Here is a 15,472-nt window from a genome sequence, read left to right on the forward strand (position 1 = left end):
TAGCAGGATAAAGAATTCGGCTTCTGCGCAGGAGAGAATTGAGTTTGTGAAGTCGCACTGCAATCCGGTATTTAGGGATTATTTGTACAACAAGACATTCACTTCTATGAGAGAAATGAGCGAGTACGTCCTGGAACTACAAACGGAGTTTTTGGAAAGGCAGAGATTCAAGTCTTTCGTTTCTGAAGACGAAATTCGCAACTTGGCTCTGAGAAAGTCCGTTAACCAGGAATTCGAAGAGGAGAGGGGGAGAAGGGAGAAAAAAATCTGATATTTTCTTGGACCCTGTGAGCATTGGTTTTGACCGCCCGAAAGTCGAGCGCTTGAGGGCTGAACATGTGGTTTCACGCCCTCCACCATCGCGGCTTGCGGTGAGGGATGAAAACAAACAGAACCGCTTTTCGAAGGAAAATTGCCAGAGAAATAAATTATGCTACACTTGTGGACAGAAAGGTTGCAGAGCTTCAAATCACCGTAGGGAAATCAAGATTAATGAACGTGGGAAGGAAGAAGTAACAAAAAAACTCGTAGAGTCGCCACGAATTTGTCAAGTTCGTGGCGTGGAAACTGCAAATTTTACGCGGAAGGAAAATTTTTCACCTCACAATGTAAATGTAAAAGATGTTAGGGAACCTATCGTTTTATGCAACGTGGCTAATGTAGAAGTACACGCATGTATTGATACGGCGTCGTCCAATAACTTTGTCTCTTTGGAGGTCTTCGAGAAGATGAAGACAAATAGAGTAAAATTGAAGGGTTGTAAAACAAAAGTAATACTTGCGGAAGGAAATGTGGAATCTTTGGGGAGCGCTTACGTTAATATTATGTTTCACGGACACAAGGCTCGGGATCAAATATTTGTGTTATCTAATGCTAATCATGAAATGTTAATGGGAAGGACATTAATGGCTAAGCTGGGACCTGTACCCATGATTCATCGTAACGGGTGGGCAATTGAGCCTGATCTTTCGAAAATCGTGCCTTTTGATGCGCCGTCGACACGTGACAGCGTTGATGCTGTTGGTTCTAGGGGACTGGGTTCGACCACGGATGGAGTCGAACGGGTCCAAGAGAACGTTTCTGCCTGCGGAGCGGAGACACGTAGCAGCGACATCAAAGGGGAGGGGGTTGACGAAGAGAGAAGGAATGCCATGCTGATGGAGGGTACCGATATCTCAGAGGAAAACAAGCCGAAATTGATTGCCATACTGAGACGGCATATTGATGTTTTTCAAGATAAACCGGGATTAGCAAAGGATTACGAGGTTCGTTTGGATGTGAATAACGAGAAGCCGTTCCGAGCGAAACCTAGGCCAATTTCTGAGCAAAAGAGGAAATTAATGAATCAGGCGATTGAGCAGATGCTTGAAGACGGGATCATTGAAAGGGGTGACACAGATTACCTTTCACCGCCTATCCTTCATTGAAGAGAGATAACACATGTAAAGTGATCATCGATAGCAAAGGCTTGAATAAGAGATTGGAGGCTAGACGTAGAGAAATACCTGATATTAGGTCGACAATATGTAAGCTTTCTGGGGGAACTATATTTACAGTTCTGGATATTCCGTTTGCATTTGCAAATATGCAGATTTCTGAAGATACAAGAAAATATGCAGGTTTCTTGACAGAAATGGGAACGTTTAGATAGAAAAGGTTATTTTATGGCTGTCGTAGTGGACCTTTTCACCTTGCGGAACTGATGCAGAAGACGCTAGGAGAGCATTATCAAACTGATGCAATATGTTATTATGATGACGTAGTGATTGCAAACGCTACCGAGGAAGAACAACTGAGAGTGTTGGATTCTGTCCTGGGAAAGATGAAAGACAAAGGACTGACGATTAGTTATCGAAAGTCGCGTCTGTTCAGAAAGAAAATTGATTTTCTTGGGTTTACAATTTCAGAAAATACCATATCTTGTGCGGAAAGTAAGAGAAAACAGGCAGAGCAATTGCAGCGTCCGAGAAATATCAAGCAGGTTAGGAGACTAGTAGGTTTCTTAAATTTTCTGTCAGATTTCATAAAGGACCAAGCAAAGATATCCAAACCGATCACAGACTTGTTACAAGGAAATAGGAAATTTTCTTGGGGAAAAGAACAAGAAGAGAGTTTGCAGAAGTTGAAGGATGCAATTGTAAATAGTCCTGATCTCAAGATTCCTGACGTTTCGAAACCGTTTCACTTGTTTGTAGACTGCTCTGACATAGCGCTTGGCTATATCGTCACTCAGGAGGACGACAAAACGAGAAAATTGCAGACTGTTGCATTTGGGAGTAAGAAGCTGTCTGACACTCAGCGTTCTTATTCTGTCACAGCGAAAGAGTTATTTGCGTTGACCATGGGTCTGGAGAAATTTGAATATTACTTTCTGCAAGCACCGGAAGTGATAGCTTACACTGACCATTCTGCGCTCGTGGATATCTTGAAATCTTCACACATTCCGAGCCACATAAACAGAATGATAAACAGGGTGACCAGATTTCCAGTTACCGTAAAATACATTGCCGGTAGAAATAACACAGCGGTTGACTACTTGTCGAGGATCGAAGCGGGATTCTCTGAGAGGGAGAATTACATTGGATCTTCGGATGCAGAAGAGAATTATCCGATAGAGGACATCAAGCCTGAAGGATATTTCAGATTAGAGATGCCTGATGGGACGATAATGGAACATCATGATATTCCTAAAGTCGAAGGCAAAGTGTGTCAGAAATTCGACCGGAAGCAGAAAAGGAAAACGGAAGCGATGTTTACAGATGCAGCTGGCAACACTGCAAATGGAAGACAGACGGACGGACAGACAGAAACTTTGCCGCCCGTAGATCTTAACGATAAAGAAATGTGGAAAGGAGAACAACAGAATGATCCTTATTTGTCGAAATTAATTGGATGTTTAAATGGAGAAGAAGTTGAAATAAAGGATGCTCGAGAGAAGAGAAAATTTGACTTTTATCTGCGACATTCCTGTCTCGACGATGATGGACTGCTTTACCGTTTCGTTGACGAAAACACTGGACTTTATCCACCGTTTAGCTCCAGATTGAAGCTGTGGGTACCAGAGAAGTTGAAGAATGAAGTACTTAAATCTTCGCATGATGATTTATTATCTGCGCACTTAGGACATGGAAAGACATTGTTTAAGGTCCTAGAGAATTATACTTGGGACGGAGTAGTCAAAGATGTCAGTAAATATTGCAAAAGTTGTATCACTTGTCTTCAGTATAATCCTGACAACAGCAGAAAAATGGGATTTATGAACTCGAGAAAATCTACTGCGGCTGGATACAAAGTGTTTCTGGACATTTTTGGACCACTGCCTACAAGTACGAAGGGGAGATACAAGTACTGTTTAGTCATTCAAGATGAGTTCTCAAGGCACATTAGTTTGACACCGCTTAGAACTACAACGGCGAGGACGATCTCGCAAGCATTCTTGAAGTACTGTTTTCAGTCAGGATTTCCGAAATACGTTGTCAGTGACAACCAGAGTGTATTTCGAAGCAAACTGTATTCACAAACGTTGCGTTCTGTGAATTGCAAGCCCGTCTATATTACGCCGTATAGACCGAAGGGAAACAAATCAGAAGCAGCTATTAAGATAATCAAGCAAGCACTTGGAAAGTTCTGCAAGGAACACTCGTCGTGGGCTGAAAACTTGGACGCGATAAGTTTTGCCATTAATAATGCAACGAATTCGATGACTGGATTGAAGCCGTCATTCTTGTTCTTTGGACGTGATTTGTACACGCCGCATGACACTCGGAAAATGGAGCTTCAGAGGGAAGATGGAACCGGGGAGGACGTCACGGCGGAGAGACAGATGGATTACGTCATACAGTTAAAGAAAAGAATGGGCGTGGCTTTCGAATTTGCAAGAGAAAAAAAGAAAAGACGAGGCAAAAGGCATCAAAGGCCTACAATAAGGGCAGAAGAAGGGTTAATCTTCGTGTCGGAGATCGAGTATTGCTTCAAGAGCATAGAATATCGTCTGCTTTTAATAAGCAAACTGCGTGCTTTTTCCCGAAATTCAAAGGGATCTACAGAATTCTGAATTTCACTACTCCAAATAATGTTGTTTTGGAAAAGGAAGGTGAGGGGAAGAGAGTTCTGGCTAACGTTGACCAGCTGAAGGTCATTCCGAGAAGAAATTTGAGAAGTGTGAGGGAAAGCACTCGTCCCTAAATTCTACCCTGAGAATCCATCTCAAGGGGAGGGGGTAGAAGGGCTGTGAAAAATGATGGAAAGAGGAGCCGAGTAGAAGACTGCTAGTTCGTACAGTAGTAATTAAGTTCCTGATTTATTGTCGCTACACATTAGTGTCCTGGTAAAGTCATTTCTTGTGAATGTAAGATTTAAAAATACGGACTGTTGTATTTTATGTTATGTCAACCTTTTGTTGACATTATTCATGTCCAGACATTATTAGAATAATTAAATCAAGAAGACTTAGGTGGGCAGGCCATGTGGCACGAATGGGAGAGGAAAGAGGAGTTTTCAGGATTCTTGTTGGGAAACCTGATGGTAAGAGACCAGTAGGAAGGCCAAGACGAAGATGGAGGGACAACGTCGAGATGGACCTAAGGGAAATCGGTAGGGATGGAAAAGAGTATATAGATCTTGCTCAAGATAGGGACAGATGGAAGGCCTGTGTTGCTGCAGCCATGAACCTTCGGGTTTAAGAAGGCTAGAGAGTTAGTTAGTTAGTTAGTTAGTCAACCTTTTGCAGATAAAGGGTGGTGACAATTGTGAACATGAAGACATGATATTTTCATCGCTAAGAGAATGCTGAAGGATGGCAGTTCGATGCCCGAAGAAGGAAGGGAATTCCTTAAAGTTGAAAAATGGGAGAGCCATTTTAAAGTCGGGTCGTGTGATCGAACGATAGAACCTTGAAAGCATTTGAAGCTGAAATTCGAACCGAGTACCGCAGAATTCCCAGATGCAACGACTAAGGGACTAAGGAGCTGGGAGTTCTTCGGATGGACCGAGGAGAGGCTGAGTCGACCCTAGAGCGGGAGCCGGACATGTTCGTTGGAAGGTGGAGGAGCTGAAGCTGTCTGCACCTTGGAGCAGTCCTGATGACCAGATGACCGAGATGTCCAGGAGGTTCCAGGATTCCTGAGGAAGAAACCGTGTGGAAATAGGATATTTAGTGCAGTGAAAGCGAGACTCTTCTTTTTCAGAGACGTTTTTGACGTGTAGTGAACATAGCATTTTCAGTGAACTTTTCTTTTTCAGATACAGTGCTTAACTTTTCTCAGTGACTTTAAGACAATTCACACAGACTGAAATTTAAATTTCAGATTGAATTGTAACGCTGGGAGGGGGAATCTGTTACCCTGCCCCCGTGTCAGGACAACAGTGTTTTCTTTTCTTATTGAAATATTTATTAATATGTTAATTAATTGGGTAATCAAGTGTATAAACATATATATGTGTGATTAGTGTAAATCAATTTATTATGTATTTTTAGTTCGTATTATTCCATGTATAAATACCATGTAGCTATCTGTTCTTTCTTCGTGTTTCGAACGTTCAAAAGAAAAGGCGGGCAGTTTAGCTGTTAAAGATTAAAAATTTTGAAAGAAGGGCCGTTGGCAACAGACGCCAACCAAACGTATATAAACTCCCAGATGAGAGTGGGGGAGGTCGGCTGTTGGAACTGAGACTTGGAAGGGAGAGGCTGTTTTTGCTTCGGTTAGCTAGGACCGGAGGACAGGTCTCCCGAAACGGATGCTGTAAGAGATTGGATTGCCGGGCAAGCTAGTGCCTTGGTGTCCAGTTTACAGGTAAAAAAGGTAGTTTGTACTGGATGTTATTTTGAAGTAAGGCAGCCTAGTGCCTTGTCACCGTGGAGGTTGAGAAATGTACACGTCGGGCGGCCTAGCGCCTGTTAAGACGTTTCTTGGAGTAACGCGAGTCTACCTTGTGACAAGCGTACTTCAGATGTAATTCATGAAATGTAAAGCATCCAGGTACAAACAATAGAGATTCCAACATCAAAAATTAGAGTTTTGGCCCGATAAATAATTAGAGAAATGAACGTTCGGAAACGACATGTATATACTTTAAATTTTTACGTTAATTAAACTATAGAAATTATCCAAAATTTCCGTTTTTAATTTCACAAAAGCTGGACAAGGTAATTTATCCCCCTGATCATAAAGGTTTCGCAAAGGTTATCCGTTGTCTCTTGTAGTTAATTATATAATTATGTTGACTTGTAGCTACCCACGTGCATTGTCGTACAAAGAAAGATACCCCTAGACAAATCAGAGCCGAGTACGAAGTGCACCGAACCTCGAGTGCGGAGGTAAAAGGTGTGGGGGACCAAGCTAGTAACAACTCTTCTTAAAAACGGTTCATGCAATAATAGATATTTGTTTAATTTCGATAAAAAAAAAAATTCTGCTGAAAAATACACATATATTGATTAAGCAACAGCCTCTTTAAAACGAGATTAGATCTCTTCATGTAATTTTGCCTACTTATTCACACATTGAAATAAATGAAAATTCTGTAATTTTAAAAGCTTTAATTAATTAATTAAAATGGCTACAGCCGATTTGCGCACACTTTTCCGGTTTTATCAGTGGTATCAGCGATGTTGTCAGATGTAAAATGTTCTCAAGCTGTTCTCACTTCTGTTGTGTTTGTGTGTGTGTGATTACTTACACGTGTTTTTGCAGTCATTAACATAACCTAACCTAACTTTTGAGTTTGAGTAAATTGATATGATTTACTATTTTATTTAATATTTCTCTCTCACTTCTTGTCTAAAGAAAAAGAAACAGTTTTGCGCACAGACTTTAAAGCTATCAAAGTGGCAACGTTCGATCAAAATCTGTGAGCAAAACAGGTCAGTAAGATTTGTGTCCAATCCTGGATGTAAAGTGTTTGATTATTTATGAAATACCCGGTATTTTATTGCCATCAAAACGGTCACCTCTTTTATCTATATAGCGTCACGCAAATCCACAACCGCGAATGTATTCAAGCCTCGGCTTCTTTTCTTGCAGAAGCATTTCTTTCTACCAGAACATTTCTCCGTGTGGAAAATGCTGTCATAAGATCATCCAGGTGGCTAAGTCTTTCGGCTGTTCCTTCAGGATAAGATGCTCGGCTCTCCTGAAGCAGTACCACGAGGACAACTGGCAAGCATTCCTAGATCTACTAAGAAGTGACGTCACCTTGCGGATGTTCCAGGAAGCAGACTGGGAAGTTCTCAGCAGAGCCATTTTCACCGACAAGAAACTCCGCTACGACAAACAGATGAAGAAGTGGGACGACATTTGGAAATTCAGGCTGGATCCGTTCTTCAAGGCACTGCATTTGATTGAGGTGCAAGAGAATATCACAGAGGTGAGTTGCATCTTAGTAACATCTTTTGAAAAGCAAGAGATGGCGGTCGTTTAGTTTTCGTAAATCGTTTCATAAATTTGCAGTAGTTTCCGGGTTTCCAGATAGGATAGGCTGTAGTCCTCATCACACATAACTCAAAATGCACCAAATCGAGGTTCATGCATTTATTATGCATCATCTGACATCAATGAACCGTGTAATTTTGGTTTCTCGCTAATGATCGTGTCTAATAATGCCAAGTAATGCATTTTATGACATCACGCTGAAGAAATTTTACAATTTGATTCTTACCTGCAAACACATTATTACGAGAAGGAACATATAGGGTGAAACTGTAGAAGTTCAAGTTTTATAACCGTGTTTATCAAACTGAAAACTTCATATCTTTTGTCTTTTAATTCTATATGCGTTTGTTTTGTACGAGGGGATGCTGAAACTTTCGTAGCCCGACGTAGAATGAATGCACTTGGAATGATGGACCTTCATAGCTACTCAACATACTCCCCTCGAAGCTCAATGCACTTTCTGGCCCGGTGCTCAAACTTTTGCAAATCACTTAAAATAAAATCTGAACTATGCCCCCCGCACCAATGATCTGTGGCAGTAATTACCTCCTGATCTGAGGCAAAATAGCGTCCCTTCAGGTGTTCTGTGAGCTGAGGAAACAGAAAGTAGTCCGATGAAGCCAGATCGGGGAAATAGGGTGGATGATCAAAACACTGAAAGCCCAGGTCTCGCAATTTCTGCTGTGTTGCTGCTGTTCGATGAGCAGGGGCATTGTCATGGAGAAACAGGACACCTGGGAGGAGCAAACCTCAGAATTTGTTTAGAGTGATTTGCAAAAGTATAAGACTTCGAAAGTATTAAATGTGAAATAAGCACTTCGAAGTATGGAGTTAAAAATAACAGGTTTAAATTGTTTTGATATTTCTTATTTTCAGGACAATCCACCAACGTTGGAGGATTTGGAAATGGAGAAGGAAATCAGAGGAAAATTTCCACCGTGGATTGAAGATAAATACAAGTAAGCAACCTTTTATTTATTAATTTATTTATTCTAGCATCACGTGACTTCTGGATATCTCAAAAGTCAATAATTGATTGATTCAATTTATTTTAATTCCCTTTTCTGCCACTTTTGGTTGATCACGACGATGAGGATGAATGGTGAGCGAGACCCAAAGGAAGGTTCACGCTACGACTAAAACCCAGAACGTTCGAGGACTAAACACCTACTCTCCACTATTCGCGTTCAAACTTACATTAAATCATCAATTAAGAAGGGGGTAAATCCCCTGCCCCTCTTTCTCAAGCTAAAAATTTGAACAAATACAGCCGTTAAATGTCTTGAAGGAACAATAGAGTTGCATTACATGAATTCAGATTGATAAAAGAAAACATCACTAGCTCCTCAGTCCGCCACTGGTGATCTATTTAATTGTTCAGTCCGCGGGATAATTTTAGTATTTATTTGTTGGACGTTATGGCATAATAATTACAAAATAATAATTATTACTTTCAGATTTTTCGTTTAGCACTCATTGTTTTGAGCTATTTCCTGACATTTATGAATCCAACTTGGAAATTTTTGTGAGCAGATGTATTTGTACAGGGTGTACCAAAAGTCCCATTACCCCTTCTTTGAATTGTAGACAAACCTGGAAAATGTTATTTTAACAGCATGCGTATGATGAGAGGATGGTATACCATTAAATCAGACCAATGGCCACCATTTACTCTGTGCGCACACCGCCTTTTTCATGGCACAGTATTATTCGCCTCCAGGTCCGATGTGAAATCCTACGTAACTTGGCTGACGTGAAGGAAGCAAACGCACACTGCGAACAGCTTCTTGAAGTTCCTCAGTTGTCTGATAACGATTATGGGCGACTTTCTGTTTGATGTGCCCCCATAGCGCATTATCACATGATGTCAGATTTGGACTTCGGGGTGACTATTTTAAAGATGCTGGTAAATTTGGCGATCCTCGTCCAATCCGTTTGTCTCAGAACACATCATTGAGAAATTCTCTTAAAATGGTCACCCCGAAATCCAGATCTGACATCTTAAGTTACGGAGGATTTCACATCGCACCTGGAGGCAAATAATACTGTGCCATGAAAATGTCGGCGTGCACACAGATCCTCTGGAGTAAATAGTGGTCATTGGTCTGATTTAATGGTATACCATCCTCTCATCATACGCATGCTGTTAAAATAATATTTTGCAGGTTTGTCTACAATTCAAAGGGGGTTATGGGACTTTTGGTACACCCTGTACAGCGTGATACATGAGTATTACCTTGCAAATTGTCCATCGCCATGTTGGTGTACTTTATTTGATCCATTAAAAACTTCAAGAATTAGAAGAAAACTCAAAACAAGCTGTTGACAACTTCTGCACCATCATGCATAAAAATCATTCGCTTAGGATAGAAGAGAAAAATTAATGAATATAGTCATGGACAATTTGCACGGTAATTCTCATGGGTAATACCAACTGTACATGCCCGTATTTAGGATAAAACTAGATTGTGGGAGGGGCTATAGCCCCGGGCCTTCATTTGCAAAAGGATCTCCACTTGACAAAGGGACAGAAAATGAAAAGTCGAGAAGTTTGAATTGTGATAAAAATATAAAAATATGGCAATACATATTGAGGATCTCACATCAACTTGCCTAACAGTTTTGACTGAATTTGGGTTATTTATAATATTATCGTTATTTTTAAGACTTACTGAGAAGAAGGAAGATCCTGACTCCTACAGCGTTAACCATTTCAGAAGAGGAACTGCGTACATTTTCAGCCACGAGACGTTTGAAGAAGGAACTGGCCTGATAAGCAAACAGAGGAACAGTATGGACAGGGACCGTCTGGAGAAATTGCTTGAGAGATTGGAATTCAATGTCAAAGTTCATAATGACTTAAGCAAAAAGGAGCTGCTGAAAACTTTGTCGGAAGGTAGACTCTAGAGTTAGGAATTATTTGGATAATTTTCATTGTAAAATTAGGCTTCTGAATGAGAGCATGCAGAAAGGTGGGTGGCGTTAGAATGGTAGTCTCTTTTCTTGTTACGTGTTGGCCGGCTTTAGACGAAAGCATTTCCTTTAACATTTTTTCGCTAGCATAAATGTTATGTAAATGCTTGCAAAAATATTATAGCAGATAGTAATTTACTCGAAAGTATTTCATGAAACTTTTCGGCTAGCTTTTGCGATTACAATGTATAATATATACAGCACGAAAGGCACGTCGAGTTACGCCATCTATGGTGAGTGCACGGTGTTTACAATTGAAGAAACTAAAATATTCTTCTATACGTGTACAGTAAAACGCTATACAGTATGTATTTAAGCAGTGCCATTCATTTGCAACTAATACCTTTTTATACGAAACGTTATTCCTCTCGGTTCAATAGTTATCGGCTTTTAAACATGTGAAGTGATGCATTGCTTACATCTCACGCGGCCGCCATTACAACTGCACGCGTGACCTAGAGGTCGCTTCTGATTGGTTACGCTACGAAAAATGCTACGGACCGAGCCTATCGTTGAGAAATGCCATGAAATATGAGTAGTTGTATTTACGGTACTATAAACTCAAGAAAGTATGAACCCCCCCTCAAGCAGATTTGCTATACTTAAAACTATCTTAACATGAGCATATGAGCTTTTTGCTCAAGTGTGAAACCCCTGTATAATCCAAGATTTTTATGAAAAAGCCCTCATGGATTCCATGAGAAAGTATGACCCCCTCAGATTGATGAGGCTACACTTATAAAAGCTACTTCTGTGAGATTGTTATCCATAAATTTGTTAAAAATATGCCCCTCTTGTGGCCATACTTAAAACTAGGCCACACACACACACACACACACACACACACACACACACATACGCATACACATACACACACACACACACACACACACACACACACACACACACATATTTATTTCTGGTTTAAGTTCAATTGGATACCAGCTTCAATTTGTTTATCTAATATTAAAACAATGTAATTCTTCTAGAATTGCTCCGTGACTCTCTCATTTCTTACGTCATAAATATATGATTTTTCACCTATGAGAATAACACTGCATATGGTATCTTCTGGTAAAGCCTCATGGAATTCACAGATAATTTTAATGTTTGTCCTGTCATTAACCACAACTTGTTTCCTTTTTGAAGTGTTGATTACAAACATGGGTCTCCGTGCTTTGAATTCATCTGGTGAGTAATACATGTCAGTACTGCCAGTAGTGACACGCTTGAAAGCTGAAAAAGCCTCATATAATTTAAGAAAATCATCCTTGGAAATGTCTAAATTATAATTTTCTCTAGGAAATACCTCATTTCTGCCATTTTTAAGATATATGTTCTTGATGTTGCAGTTATCAAATTTACTTGAATTTTTTTCCTGATTATTGTGTCTCCCAGTCTGAAACAGTACTACCACAAAATCAGGCATGTCAAATTGTATGCTGGAGAATGAATTTGTAGCATCAAACTCATAATATGTGCCAGATGCGGGCTTCTGTACGCATTGATATGTGTAAAATTGCAGAGGAATCTGTGGATTTTTTATTATATCAGCTTTGTATTTAAGAGCGTAACTGGCCTCATATTCAACAACCGGGATTCTTAGCTCCATAGTCTGAATAATGCATTTGCCCTCATCAGGTAGGGTATTGGGCAGAGCTTCTCCTGTAGGGTTTAATGTGCTGTACCTCATCAAAGCATTATTATCATTTGCAGCTCTTCTAAATGTAATTCTTAACCCACCCTTCCACATAATATCTTTGTAATCCGAGAAGAATCCTGGCAACAGGCGCATGGGGAACAAAACAGTATGATTTTTAGATAATATTTTATCACCAGCTTCAAATCCGCCTATTTTGTAGTAAGAAGCCTCGGTTTTGGATAATTTTAGAGTGGCCAAAGCCGTGGAGGTAATGCCGGGATAATCTATTCTGTTTATAACAACACCATGCTTTCTGATCTCAATTTCAGAGAACAGATGCGGCACAAAATTATCCACCAATCTTATATTTGAATTTGCCGGGTAATCTGTTCCATCGAGCTTTACAACATCAAATTTGATGTATAGATCTGCTCTGTGGGGGTGTATAAAGCCATCCCCTACATCAAGATCAACCTCAATCTCCGTGTTGGGTTGATTTAAATTTGCAAATGTCCTCCTGTTTGGAGGGAATGATTGTAGCTCATAACTCTCAATATTTTCCATTGTATGTATTTTTATTTAAATGTTAATCTCTATGATTGCAGTTGTTGTGGCTCCAGCAAAATCAACTAATTCTTCTTTTTCATTAGTGACCATCAATTCAATGTAATCTATTCTATTATGACACACGGGAAAATATAATGTTGGGGATGGATTGTAGATGATCGGCTCCATAAATTCGGAATTAGGCTTGAATGTTGCAATGATGCCGGTTTGTTTGTGAGTGCCTATGCCATTTGATTTGGTGATCATACCCTCGGCTACATTACAGTGAATATTCAGAGTCTCTATGGCTAAGAATTTAGGTATATTCATAGCAGTGTGTTTGATGGCCGGTTCAAGTTTTGTGTTGTTCTCAAAGCCTAGCAGCTCTCCTATAGTACCCAGATGCACTGTTTCTGTAGCAGATACAATCTCTACTCTGTGAGTGACAGAATTTTGACTTAAAACTATACCTCTGGGTAAGTGAGCATTTAGAGTGGACAGATTATATTGCCCTGGAGTGATGACAATTTTTTGATCCCCTACTGCAATTGTGTTGTTGTGGTGCGTAATATTAGGGATCAGGTACATGCCGTAAAATGCTCTGAGAGCTATTGTTTTGGGATACACTATGTCATCATGCAATTTGAGTTTCAATATTGAATTTTGGCTGGTGAGATGGAATACCCCCATGATGTTTCAGATACCACAAGGCTTTTTGAAAATTTTCAATTGATGGTTTATTTATTTGAGACATATATCTGAGAACAGATAAACACAAATGTCCGCAATTAACATCTTTGAAGTTTTGAACACGGGCATTATTGTAATAAAGATTAGCTGATTTTAGATATTTTATTAAATTTTCAGGAGGAACACCTCCAAATGAATCAAACACAAATGCCTCATTGTTTAAATATTTAAGATAACAGATCCAGTGAGTGCCCTGATTTTTGTACTCATCCAAATTAACAATGCCACACTCTTTGTTGAGTGGTTGTTCCGGTAAAGAATCAGACATGTACACACCTCTAAAATGTTTGATTCCCAATGGCTTGATTAAAGCTTCAATATCTTGGTTTGTAAGCGGCTCTTGTTTTTTTTAAACTTATTCATGGCTCTCTTAAGACCTTTGCCTTTTTTCTCCATGGCCAGGTTATGGCGCCTCTGCTCATCTAATTCTGCCCTATTCTTCTTGGCATCTATTACTGTTTTTGCTATGGCAGCTGATCCCCCGGCCAAGCTCCCAACAGCCCCGAGAGCAGCTAAGATGGCAGGGATGGTAAATATGAAACCCCCCACATGTGATTTTTTTCTTGATTGCTGTAATTTTTTTAATTGGGGGGTGCTAAGCAACAATTTCATACCATGCCCTTTTGCAATACAAGAGTTTTTTTTCTTGCGCTGCTTTTTGGTCAAAAGGCTGTCAATAGTTTTAAGAGATTTGAGACCTGCATAAGGTATTTGATACATAACACCCTTGGCCTTCATCGTAGGTTTATTATATACATATTCACAACCCCCACCCCAGTTTTTGTTTGGTGCTCATAGCTATGGTGGTTCCCAATGCTGATATTCTCTCACTTAAAGAAGCATCTTTGCTTACAAATCTACCAAATGCAGCCTCTTCTAATTTCTTGTCTGCAACATGTCTCTTGTCAAGATCAGTATGTGTGTTGTATGCTATGTCATGGTCTCTACAAGCAGCATCTAGGGGATTAACACCAGGATCACCCCTGTTTAATCGATGCTCCAATTTTGTACCTGGACCACAATATTGATAGCCTGGAATGTGTAGTTCAAATGGCAGCTTGTTTATAATGTCATTAACCAACCCCCGACCCTCAGAGACATTCCAAAATTTAGGTGGTAGAGTATTAATAATTTTTATGAGATATCCAATCCCCTTAGGGTCATTCACTATAAAATTAGACAATTTGGTGCTTATCATGTCCATAATTCCAACCTTTTCATTGTAAAAATTGTGGTTGCCAGCATTTTCCTCCCCAGCTATCACCAATAACCTATCTACAAGTTTCCTGACATCATCAACCCACACAAATTCTTTAGGCAGGGTGTTGTAATGTTTGATTCCACTCCCAGTCTTGATCTGTGACCATATGGGCTTGATTAAGTTGTTGTATTTTGCCCCACTGCTCGACTTGACTCTTTTTTGTGTGGGATCATTGTTCTGGTATAGAGCATCTGATTTTATTAATATTTCTTTGTAATGTTCATAATCTTGATCTGTATAGCTGCCAGGCCTCTTCCTAGTCATCAGTTCCCACAACCCAGGTGTGCCGGGGTACTTAACAAAAGCACCTTTTTCTCCGAGACGAGATTCTGAATAAACAATGATATCATCCCCCATAAAAGTTACTCTGAAATTACCGATTCTATGAATAATGCTGCCATCAAGCTCTGTGTCGGCATATAAGCCAAACACCTCATCTTTGTTGTCTTTAGGTGTGGTTAAATATTTTTGAGCAAGAAGACCCAATTCAATAGGATCCTGAGTAGCTTCAATTCTTCGAGGGGCAACAGGACTAGGTGTATGAATGCTGGAAAGTGGGGTGAATGGATAATCTAATATATTCCTTGCAGCTACAGGCACAAGCTCTGTGATCAAATCTTGATTCTGCTCTGTAACAGTTTTGATATTCTTACCTAAATTATTAATAGCATCAATGACAGGCTGTTCTGTTTGTTTGTGTTTTTCATAAATTCCACGGTTCTCTGATTTCCATCCCTTAAATCTTTTTACAAGATAATCTCTTAACTTAAGATCATCAATGACTGGTCGTTTCATGGTTATTTATATATGTTTCAACGTCTAGAAAATTGTTGATTTTATTTCTGTATTTGCCGGTATTAGGTGTTCTTG

At 39.8% G+C, this 15,472-nt stretch overlaps 1 protein-coding gene across 2 annotated transcripts in view; it reads left to right on the forward strand.

The window, feature by feature from the left end:
* The window catches only part of LOC146002691 (uncharacterized), a 143,384-nt gene that overhangs the window by 108,958 nt on the left and 18,954 nt on the right, over positions 1–15,472 (forward strand). For both annotated transcript variants that reach the window (XM_083140649.1, XM_083140650.1), the window contains 3 exons: positions 7,023–7,365; positions 8,307–8,389; positions 10,097–10,326. In XM_083140649.1, coding sequence (XP_082996775.1) covers positions 7,023–7,365; positions 8,307–8,389; positions 10,097–10,326 — 656 coding nt within the window. The remainder of the gene's footprint in view (positions 1–7,022; positions 7,366–8,306; positions 8,390–10,096; positions 10,327–15,472) is intronic.

The sequence above is a fragment of the Lepisma saccharinum genome, chromosome 18, assembly GCF_977018435.1.
Source record: "Lepisma saccharinum chromosome 18, izLepSacc3.1, whole genome shotgun sequence".
In the NCBI taxonomy this organism is placed as follows: Eukaryota; Metazoa; Arthropoda; class Insecta; order Zygentoma; family Lepismatidae; genus Lepisma; species Lepisma saccharinum.